This window comes from Papaver somniferum, chromosome 10 (assembly GCF_003573695.1).
Source record: "Papaver somniferum cultivar HN1 chromosome 10, ASM357369v1, whole genome shotgun sequence".
Taxonomy (NCBI): domain Eukaryota; kingdom Viridiplantae; phylum Streptophyta; class Magnoliopsida; order Ranunculales; family Papaveraceae; genus Papaver; species Papaver somniferum.
In genome coordinates, this window is record NC_039367.1 from 5,387,174 (window position 1) to 5,398,964 (window position 11,791).

Consider the following 11,791-nt stretch of genomic DNA (forward strand, 5'->3'; position numbering starts at 1 on the left):
TAATGATGTTTAAAACCTACTGGTCGATGGAGGTTCCGTTCTCAAACCATTTTTAACTATTTCTACTGACTATAGTGGCTTCTGTGTACCTGTGACCAATAAATTAACTCAAACAGGTGGAAAGCCACGCCATAGAACTAAATGATGATGGTCATTCTGATATTCTTAATGAACGAAATGGAGTTACACCTGGACTAACTCATGTAACCCATCACCACAAAATCTGGAAAGAAAAAGGATGTTGGAAATCAGCCGTACTCATATTGGGTATGATCAACTGGAGTATTCTCACATATAAAATATATCACATTATAGCAACAATATAAATACATCAACTTTTCGTTAATCAAGTTGAGAATACCACATGTGGTTTCTCAACACTTATGGTCTTCCCAACCGGTAAATAGATTAATCTATTAGTTCATACCTCAATTTCGGATTTCATTTTCTTCCCACATAGCATAATAATTGACATCATGTGTCTTCGTTCATATGTAGAATGGATTGCTTGGTACCTTTGGATGGTAATCATGCTACTGTTGTTGTTCGATTCATTGAAGGTTGTTCCTGCAAATGAGAAATAAGGTTCCATATTGAGTAATTTTTTTGGTTACATCTGGAAGATTAAAATTAAGTAAAAAAGAATCCTCATATGTAAATATTGTGAATCAATTGTTATACCTTGTATGATTCCTCTTCCTGGTGATTGTTTCTTGAGATAGGACATGAAGTATTTTGTCGTGATGCAGTTTATCTGTGCTGCCATATTCAAGTTTGAAAATATGTGGTGATTGTTTCCCATGCGGTGTTTTATTTTTAGAATCCTAAAACCAACGAAGTTGCATGTCTTGATATATGGTGTTTAATCTTCAGCGACAGTGGATGCTGACGCAGAGTTGGGCATCTTCTGCAGGCAGGGTTTCTTGCGAGGTGGCTCATTATCAACAACAGGCTCATCTTCAGGACGACTGATTTCGTTAACCTGAGCAGATATGGTTGGAGTTGGTGCTGGAAGGGGGCAAAGGCAACTTTGCTACAGTGAAGCTTGGGGTTTCAAGATACTTCATGTTATACGGAGTTATCAGTATGAGGTAATCCTGGAAGGCACCAATGAGTGATTCAAAGGCAGTTTGTACTGTTGCAAAGCCTTCAACCTGGTTGGAAAATGAAGCCTGTAGTTAGATTTACGATGAGTTAAGTAACATATCAGAAATCAACGTGGGGTTCCTAATTATAAATCGCGTACCTCGCCCTTAGCAACAACATCCAAAGCTGGTAGCTAGACCATTTTTTGGACCTCGCTGTCCATGGCAACAAAAAATGCGGTGCCCGATGAGTCCTCAACTTCCAATCTAAGAAGGTATCTGCATAAACCATGGACCAAACCACTTTCAGTAGATGTCAGTTTAAAGTGTGGGAACATGTAATAATTTAGCATTGAATAATGGCCAGAACCTGGGAACCGGTTCGTCTACTTGGACCTTGCGGCTAGGGCACCAATGGTCCCCTTTGTTCCCCACCAATTTAGTTGTGCAGTTGTGGCACCTCAGGTAATACCAGCCTTTCTCAGTGGAAATACCAATAGCCTTGGCACGACAGACTTTTCTGTTTAGTATCTGAAAAAATGGTATAACACAGTTAACAAAATATTATGAGAAACACAACCGTATAATTTTTTGGGTTGGTGAAAAGGAAAATAGCAGACATGACCATACATTGTACCCAGATTCCCCCTTTGTTTCCATCAATTGGGAAATTAACATTCTAGTGTAGCCAATGGATTGAACTGCCTGATTGTAACCAACTCTCGCCGGAATTGTGATTTCGAGTGGCGATGTTCGGTAGGAAGACCTGAGATTATATGAAATTGTAATCTAGAATGCTTTGTTATGTTTGTGTGTAAACATTTGAAATCATGATTATACCCTATGAGTCAATTTGTGAAAAAAATCATACCTTTCTATAATATGCAAGACCTCTGGAATATCGAGGTCAAAGAAAATTTGAGTCGCATTAGTTGAAGAAGGCGACACCTTGCCTGAATAATCACATGGGTTGATTTAATATGCAGGGATGGAATAAAGATAAGTTTGTTTACAAATTCAGCCAATTTGGTCATTAAGATTTGTGTACCTGGATATTGCTTGACATAGACACCAGTAACAACAGCCACAACAGGCTGTGGATTAAGTTCATGCGCTTCAAGGTTCCTGGTAAGCTCAGAAGTGGAATCACCCCATAATGTGACCTTAAGCTTCATACCACTGTTTTCAGGTGAAATATATAACTGTGTGAGATAGGCGTAACCACCAAAGACTAAATCAAATTCATGTCACAGGTGTTAACTGAATTTTCCTCGGACCCACCTTAAGTTTTCCAGTGTTAGTTCACGCATGAAACACACGTTGCCAGAACTTCGCTTAACCTGCTGCAAGTTTGTGTGGCTTGTCAACACAACTACAACATCTGCAAACAACAATCAGGAAATATTAGGTGATTTAACCACGGTCTGGGAATCAACAGATGTAACATTCACTGAAGTCACCAGTAAGGTAAGTGTTGGTGGTAGCAGCTGCCAGGTTCTCAAGCTCAGTGAAATTGAACTTGTGGCGAGGAATCGACGCACTGGTGGTTTCTAGTGGAGTAATATCGGTATTCCAGTTAAAGTACGGTATTCCAGTTAAAGTACGCGCGATAGTCATTCTGGGAGGGCGGAACATTTTTTTTTCAGGGGCAATGTCAAATTGTTAAGACACAAAAGCATCCCCTCTTCTAACAGGGGTTCAAATTTCCAGATGAATTTCTTTTGAACAATTGCGTGTAGCAGGTCACCCTAAGATAGGATCAGGTAATAATATTATCATTAGTTATTAAAATACCCGCAAAAAATATAGAAGGGATTTATTATTGAGGCTGCATATGCTTACAATACTATCTAGTCCACACGTAGTAATGTTATAACTAACCACAACTTCATATATAATTGAAAGCATTTTTAGGTCCAAAAAAATTTATATTGCAAGATTCAGTTTTGCTGTTAACCAATTTCCCTAGGGTAGAATATACTATGTGGTGATGTTCATGACATAATATACTATGTAGTGCTCATATGTAATAAAATGATCTGGAATCATATTCACTTTACTACTTACGGTGTCATCCAGCAGGAGCAAATCAAGGATGGTAACATCATTTGTTCTCATGAAGTCCGCTTCATGCCACATCCGAACAATGTGAACTCGGGTCATCCATGGCCCAATTCCAATTTTTTGCTGAAAGTCTTTCAGTATTAGGATTCCCGGAGTCTGTACGGCAGATACGGAGGTGGGAAGCATTGTAGTAGCCATTATGTAAACCTACAAAATGGCACAAATAAGGTTAGCAACTGAATAAAACACGAGGCGAAAAAAAGAATTCATATTGAAACTGGCCCTGCAAAATTTGCACACCTGGAATCACTGCAGCGGAGAATTTCAAAAGAGGGAAGAGGTGGTGGTTGAGCATGATTTGCAAATGAAAATCTGGTGACTTAGTTATATAGGCCGCAGATTTACATTCTTTCAATGCTAGGACAATTAACGGGCAGAAAATGAAACGTCTGCCAAAACATGAATGGGTATTCAAAGCAAGAAATAAAAACACAAAGGAAGATGGAAGGCCAAAGGAACTGATCAATTACTCGGGTTAAAATTAGGAGGCTTGTAACGGCAAATTTAAATGTAAATAACCTGAAACGTTCAATGATGAAACAACTCAGGTATAAATTGGCATGACACCTAGCAATTAGGTCTAAAACGGATTTTGAAAAATATAAGAAAAATAAGAACATCAAAATTGAGATCACCAGGTAGTAAACCCAAAAACCAATTCCGAGTTCTAAAACGTATTTTGAACATAAAAAAAAAAAACATGAAAAAATCAACATAGAATTAAAAATACCATCTTTAGGAAATCAGAGAAGCAAGTTTCAGAGACAGATCAAGATGCGTACGTGGCGATAAAAGTTTCGAGGAGTTGGTTAGCTTACGCTATGTTTATTTTGTGTTTATATTCATCTTTGTAAACCAACTCACTACTGAATATGTATCACTTGAGAGGAGTTCTTGTATTTATTTCTGAGAGTGTTTAGATTCGGGTTAATCTTTGTTTAGAACTTCTTTCTTAGTGTTTTAAATAGATGTTTTAGATCGTTAGTTCCTCATTTTATAGTTAATCTCTTGGATTAGTCAGCTGCTAGCTTAGGGGGCGCTACAATGTTGGTATCAGAGCTCACGTTTGGATCTTATATGGAAAACAATATATAATAGCCAGTACCATATAGATTGTTAGATTAGTTTGGAACTGGGTTGGGTCTGTGAGATAAATCTTAATCACTAAAAATAATCAAGAACTAAAATATTTTTGAGTTGAATTAATTGATTGATTTGTTCAGCATGTTGATTGATTCCTTCTTGTTTTTCCGTGTATATATTTATGAAATAAAAATTGTAGGTTGAAACCAGATACATTCTAGGTTATAAATTTCAATAAAGATAGAGATAAGTTAGTCTCAGTTTTTAACACTTTGATAATCTAGCACTGGAGAATAGTGAGGTTTGAAATTCTTCTGGTGTGTTTGTGTTGTCTTTGTTCGTAGGAAACCATCGTCGGGTCTTGCTAACCTGGACATCCCAACTACAAGCATGAATTACCATTTTTATTAGGAAGACTTGCTTCTATTAATGAACTGATAGATCCAAAATTTTACTTAGAAAATAATAGAGTAGCTTTTCTCGTAATTAGAACCATTAATCTATTAAATTAGAAATGAAGTTAAATTGTAAAAGTAATTAAGATAATAGTTCGACCATTAGTGTTAGTAATAATAAATGATAATAAGATCACTAATAATCATAACAAAAGTAATATAACACTTATCAAATAGTATTATATTGAACTTTATCTAATTAAAATTGTATTAGTAAGTGTATAACGATAAAAGTAATAATTAGGATCAAGTAGCTACGCAATATTATTAGTAATTAACTACGGTCAGATTTTATAAATTAAATAAAATTAGAAATGCATTCTTTTGCATTTAAATCAGATAGATAATATAAGACTTACTAGATTAGATCTAAGAACATGTTGATATATTGCATAAAAAGACTAAAATTCGTAGTAATCTTATGACCAAGTTTTCTTTAGTTCAATAATTGATTTAGTAAATCATCAAAACTAAACAAACATACGTGAGGAAGTAGTAATAATATTTGGATGCTTAGTACAACAACAGACTTGAAAGTTAAAATAAATTTGTATATTAATAAGATACTTTACATTAATAGGAAAATCTAAAGACTATTAGAATACACTAAAATTTTATGCAGACCCGAATCGAAATATTATAAGTTACCAACGCCAATATTTTACAAGATATAGCATGCAGATTTAATAAAAATAAATAAAATCAAGTACATTAATCCTTACGTGAATGTAAAGTTATATTTCGAAAGTTAAGATTTAGTGTACCAATAGGACTACCAGCAAACCAATAACGACAATAATAAATATATGGAAGTGACATTGCCGATAATTCTATTTCAATAGTTATGTTAATAGAAAATGTTAGAGCATTGCTCGGTCGAACTCGCATGCAATGTTAGTGATCAAAACTATAAGTCTTTATTTCTAGTATACTATAGCTAAGGTCTCGGACTAGGATAGAAAGTGTAGTTGAGTTCAAGAAGATGGAAATCATCATACAAGACGAAGGACTACTCAAGGAACTGGTGGATCTTCATCGACTAAAAGTTATGTGGAGACTTGAACTTATCTATCACTCAAAAGTCTATTTATCTCCTATCTTGAGACAAAAGTCGTTTTGCTATATAGACTTAGATTATACACATTTGGTATTTCGAGCCGAGTTTACCTCGCCTATCTATTTCTCGAAATATGTGTTGGTAAAGCTTTCGCTTTTGCCAAGTTCATATTTACCTAGTGACGAAATTCAAGTTATGTTTCAATCACTTTGAAAATTGCTCTGACGAAAAATCGCTTGTGAATAACAACTATATAACGTCCTCTGAGAATGTTTCAATGATTGAAATGAGAGTTTAGACTTATAGATGGGAAAAACGATTTGCTGGTTTTTACGGAATCGAGGAGATGACGGTGCAGAGGAGACTCCTTGAACCAAGAAAATGCTCAACCTCACACTGATGCACTACAAGAAGGAGTACTTTAAGTTCGAGAGGTCAATCTGTAGGAATTCGGCCTAAACCAAGACAATGGCCGCTCCAGAGTCAATTCGGTCACAAGAGAGGATGGGTCGATTTGTAGGAGGAAAACTGAGAAATGTGTGAGATCAATGGTGATCGAGATTGTAGGTGTGTTGTGTATTCTGCGTAAGAAAATTCTGAATGATTGAATTTACTCAGTTGAGAGTGATTGCTCAGACGATGAGTTCGTGTAGACGAAAGATTGTCTGTATGAACTTGTCGGGAAATTCTTGTCTGTTTCAATCATGATTCAGAGACCTTTTATATTGCTGGAATTGTAAACACATTGATCCCATGAAGTGTGACAGTTTCTGAGATCAAAGAGTGGGAAAGTGGGAAGTCGTGTCAAAACCAGTAACTCATCGTGCGGAGACTTGGTTGATTTCCCATCCACTACTTTCCTAACTCCTCCAACTGATTACACAACTTGCTCACATTATCTTCGTGTGTATGAACACACGTACCGTAGACCGCCAGACCAAAACCCTAGTTAATATTCCCCATATGACACGAGTGACATCTCGTGATTGTGGAACCAATTGCTGACTTTGTGGGACGATGAGTCCTTGTATTGCTGAGTTGAACGTGATTTGCAAATGTTCTGAGACTCATGAATTGAACATGCCTGCTGAGACAAAAGTATATTGTCGAATAAATGTTGATAACTTAAGATGAGCAAATGTTGCTGAATTGTTGAATAATGATAGTTGAACCAATATTCCTTAGTCTTAGAAAATATTTCTCATACGAGCAAGTGTTGCTCGTCTGATAAATTGTTGGTGTCAGGACCAGACAAGATAAAAAATATTAATTTAAGACACTGGCATCTAGACCGAGCATAATAATAAAAATGTTGATCACGGGATCATCATAAAATTATTAGTATTTGAATCTGCTCAGAATTATGTTTTGCAGAGCTCTGGATTCGAAACCCTAATTTTGATCAATTGATGATTTATTGAAAATCAACCACAGAGTGAAGGAGTGACCGGCTACATGGGATGAGAATTCGACCATGTAACGCCCAGATGCTCAAATGAGCAAAATACCAAAGTCTCTTGAAGACCAGTTGGTGAAAGAATGATTAAATGCTGGTTTAATCACTTATTATTAAAATAATGCTCGTGTGAGCGTTATGTGGTAAAACCTGATTATAGAGAGATGAGGGACCAACCAATGGCCATGGGACCGGCTCTTGGTGATTGTGGGACCAGCTGATGGTCGTTTGAGCAAACTCCAAGTTGTTTGAGAAGAGTTTGGACCCAATATGAGCAATTGAGCAAATTAGGTCAAAATTATTAAAACATGCGGGACCGGCTATTTGCAAGCCCTAGGGCTGGCCTTGGTCGGTAAAGGAGACATTCCCACTCCATCACAATGTCCGTGTCTCAGTCCTGAGAGTTTCGATATTTTCTGATGCGCGTTTGAGCAACATTTTGAGAAAATATGAAGGATTCAGGGATTTGCTGAAACTGGGGAACCTTCATGAGATGATGAAAAATAATTAATAAAATAGGGGATTATAAGGTGTGGGACACGCTGTGGTAGGGCATGACCGGCCGGCTAGCAAGATCGGTCCCGCAACACCTTTCCCAATTTTATGTAATTTTAAGTATTTTCCCTGATGTGAAGGAAATACCATGAAACTGAGGAATTTCATGAGGTTAGGTAATTTCCATGAGACTATGGAAATAATAATAATAAAATAGAGAGCCATGAAGTGTGGGACCGGCTTTGGCCAAGGCATGGCCGGCGGTCCAATGAGCACGGTCCCATGACACTTTCCCTAATTTTATATTATTTTCATGATTTTAGGGAAATATCATGAAATCAAGGAGTTTGCTGAAACTATGGAGCTTGAAGTGAAGGAGTTTCCATGAGATGAGGAAAACAAATAATATTAAAATAATAAGACATGGGCGTGTGGGACCGGCCACGGCTAGGGTATGGTCGACCGGCCAACGAACCCGGTCCCTTGAGTTTTCTCCCTAATTTTACATAATTTTCATGAGTTGAGGGAAATATCATGAAATCAGGGAATTTTCATGGGATGAGAGAAACAACAAAATAATAAGGAACCATGAGGTGTGGGACCGGCCACGTCTAAGGCATGGCCGGACGGCTAGTGGGTCCAGTCCCACGACATCTTTTCCTTAATTTTTATTATTTCTTTGATACGAGGAAACACCATGAGATTAGGGAGCTTCCTTGAGACGAAGGAGATTTGTCAAATGAAGGGATTTTCATGAGATCATGGAAAAATAATAAAACATGATAAAATATAAAATTGGGTGTGGGACTGGCCACGGCGTGACCGGCCAGCCGGTGAGCCCAGTCCCCCAGCGCCTTTGCCAATATTTTTTTTTTATTATTATTCATCCTATTTTGCATAGGTTCATCGTTGCTTCGTGTTTTGGAATGCTCGTTTGTGCATTCAGGTGCTCGTTTATGCATTATTGCTGAATACAATTTCACCATTTTATTCGGGGCTTACTCGATAGCTGGTCAGATGCCCGTACGTTGAATATTTATCACTAACCCATGGAATTCTGCTGGGAAGAACCACGAATTAAAGTAACGAAATATTGTGAAGAACGTAGAATATTCCTGAATATTCGGTTAATGAATTTAAGGATTAGAGATAATTAATTGATGGCTCTATACTAGCAGGCATGCTGTCTAGGAGCATTAATTATCTGAGAATTGAGTAATATGAGCTTGTTGAAGCGTCATATTTATTACGTATAGTCAGGGAAAACGTTGTTGCATCCTGAAGACGTTATCGCTCTATACTAGCAGGAAAGCTTTCTAGGTGTCGTCCAATCATAATGGTTCTATACACATGTCTTTTATATAGTCAGGGAAAACATTGTTACATCCTGAAGACGTTATCGCTCTATACTAGCAGGCAAGTTGTCTAGGAGCCGTCCAATCGTTCGATTCTATATAAAAGTGATTACTGAAATTGCTCAGTATTCATGAGATATGCCGTTGTCTCAGTTGAGAGACTGCACATCTGCATATGTTCTGTGAGACAGTATTCTCAGTTAGAGGTTCTTGCGGCATGAACTTTCATGCTTCGATGAGAGACATGAGCCTCAATACTCATCTGATTGCTGGATCAGGAGTATGTACAATTATGGTTTTATAATTTTAACCTTTGTCGAAAATCCACCATCTACATTAAGTCCCATGCTTAGTGAGGGACAGTCATGTTCCTCAGTCAGCATTGGATGGTGATTTTCTAGTCATAAACAAAATAAGTAATTTAACTTAGTCGTAAGATAAGATGTTACCGGATTTTCGATTGTCGAGTGAGCCATGGCTTGAACGAAGATCCTAGTGGCATGATAGAACATTGTCTAACGAGCGTAAAGTGGTGTAGCACCGCTGATTTGGTGATGGAACCTTGGTCGGTTTAGGATTCACGGATCCGGGCCCAAGAAAGGAATCCGTTTTAGCGCGTTCGTTCGTTCGTTAGTTTAAGAAACAAATAAAATAGACCTGAGTCTAATGATAAAAATTTTGTCTATGAGCTTTCACGAAAAACAAAATTTTATTTTTCAAATACGTGAGATTTTACAAAATGGAATAAACTCTCGTTTAAAAAGTGGATGCTCGTACGAGAGAATTTTTTTTTTGAACAGACATGCGTCTGTTAGTGATAAAAAAATAATTATGAGCTTTCATGAATTATTTTATCTTCGAGCTTTCATAAATCTTTGAAAATATACTCTCGCTTCAAAGACAGATGCTCGCGCGAGGGAGAAAATATATATATATATGTTATTTTTCAAACTTACGTGAGTTTCACGTTAAATATATATATTTTTGTAAAACCAATGTTTTGATTTTGAACAACTATTGAAAGTAGACAATTATACATGGTGAAATAGTGTCTGTATGTAAGTTTTCACAATTGTAGAATGGACGTTTGTCCAATTTTTGAAAAACCAGTGAATGTTAAAATTCACGTGGGTTGTTCATGGTTTTATGAAAATCAAGGCATGATTTTGAATAATGAATTTTTCTCGTCTTTGCAGGTTTGAAGGAACGAGCAAGTTTTCGAAATTCTGACGTTACAATCACTACAGCTAGTGAAATTGTAAATATGTAAGAGTTGGATTGTTACCATTTTTGTTGCGTGTTTGTTATCGGTATATCCATGACTCCATGTCTTTCGCCTCAGATAGTGGTGACTTCTGGTGACAACCACCCTTCTGGTTGTTTCGGCGAACGCTCCAGAAATATCTAAGTCAAAGATGAAGACTTCTGCAGATGTTCATGCCGAGGTGAATCAACCTTTCAGAGACGTTGGAAAGCTGGTACTTTGTATGTCTCTCGATCATCTGGGAGTCGTCCCTTATTAGTAGAAGCACCGCCGACTTTAGCAAATGAGACTATCGGCTGAAGATGAAGCCAGGATTTGCGTTGATGGTGTAGATCCTGATTCATATGTGGATGAACGAAGAATTTCTTCATAATTCGTCATCAGAAAATCCAGAAGTCGGTCTTTCAGTAAAAAACGCTGTAGAATCTTCGTCCGATGTCGTATTTTCGCGGCCTACCTATGTTGTATAGGAAATCCATACAAAGAGAATGGTATATGACCCATTCCTAGATTCTTCACCAATTTCTCCCATCTCACTTCTTTGTGCAGGACAATGTAAAATCATCTCAGACGAGCTTGTTTTAAAACTCTCTTGTTGTGTCTTTGGACCATTCGCTTGTATCTTGAAACGTTGGTGAAGGATTTCAATGTTATTGATTCATTTGAGATCAAGAACCCTTGATTGATACATGAGCATGGTGCTTGCAGCCATCTTGCTTCTGTTAGTCGTAGAAACATCACTTCTGGAACCCTGGTCACGAGACCATAACTGAGGTTGCTCTCAAGAGGGTGTGGTGTAATGACCATGGTTTCATGTCCCGGTGGTAGAATTCCTTTTATGACGAATGATTAGCATATGAGAGTCTGGTGCCACGGGTCTTGGACTGTGAAACTGATCGTCATGATCAGTGGACCGTCAGTCCCCAGTATTTTGTTAAATTTCTCCTTTTTCGTTTTCTCTTCTTCTGGCAAGACTTGGATAGAAGACCCAGGTAGCAAAATTAATGTAAATACCTAGGTGGTCGAAGTTGGAGGTACCTTGATGAAGTACTTAGTGGAAAGACCTGGTGGACACCGATCGACTGTGGAAGTTATGAATCCCATCTAAGAATTGCTGCTTGCATGTTGTATGCTCTGGAAGCTGTAGGAACCTCATACGACGTCGGAATTTGATGCTTGAACCCAACTTTTGAAGATAAGAGATTGAGTCATCACATAGAAAAGAATCACTCAATTTGGAGTTGTAGAGGTCAGCCAACGAAGCGTGCACATTTGTAATTTGTAATCCCGTACAAATTTTTCAGATTTCGTAGACATGACGGTAAAGGCCATATCTTTCATCTTGTATGTCCGATTGATGCGCCCTTTTGGTATGTTGTAGAAGAGACATAGACAAGAATCTTTAGTTCAGGAAGAA

The 11,791-nt window shown here is 37.5% G+C and overlaps 1 protein-coding gene across 1 annotated transcript; it reads right to left on the bottom strand.

The window, feature by feature from the left end:
* Window positions 1–862: 862 nt before the first annotated feature.
* On the bottom strand, window positions 863–2,702 carry LOC113315296 (replication protein A 70 kDa DNA-binding subunit B-like). The gene is made up of 9 exons (XM_026563592.1): window positions 2,546–2,702; window positions 2,367–2,466; window positions 2,134–2,264; window positions 1,957–2,038; window positions 1,716–1,851; window positions 1,456–1,616; window positions 1,286–1,364; window positions 1,109–1,172; window positions 863–1,008 (listed from the first exon to the last, which is right to left on the bottom strand). The coding sequence occupies exons 1-9, from the start codon at window positions 2,700–2,702 to the stop codon at window positions 863–865; spliced, it is 1,056 nt and encodes a 351-aa protein (XP_026419377.1).
* Window positions 2,703–11,791: the final 9,089 nt, after the last annotated feature.

Bases quoted from the DNA above. Each gene is read 5' to 3' on its own strand.
- LOC113315296 (XM_026563592.1), bottom strand. From the start codon at position 2,702: ATGACTATCGCGCGTACTTTAACTGGAATACCGTACTTTAACTGGAAT. The intron at 1,365-1,455 runs GTTCTGGCCATT...TGGTTTATGCAG, and splicing joins GTAGACGAACCGGTTCCCAG to ATACCTTCTTAGATTGGAAG. The intron at 1,173-1,285 runs GTCTAGCTACCA...ATCTAACTACAG, and splicing joins ACAGCGAGGTCCAAAAAATG to GCTTCATTTTCCAACCAGGT.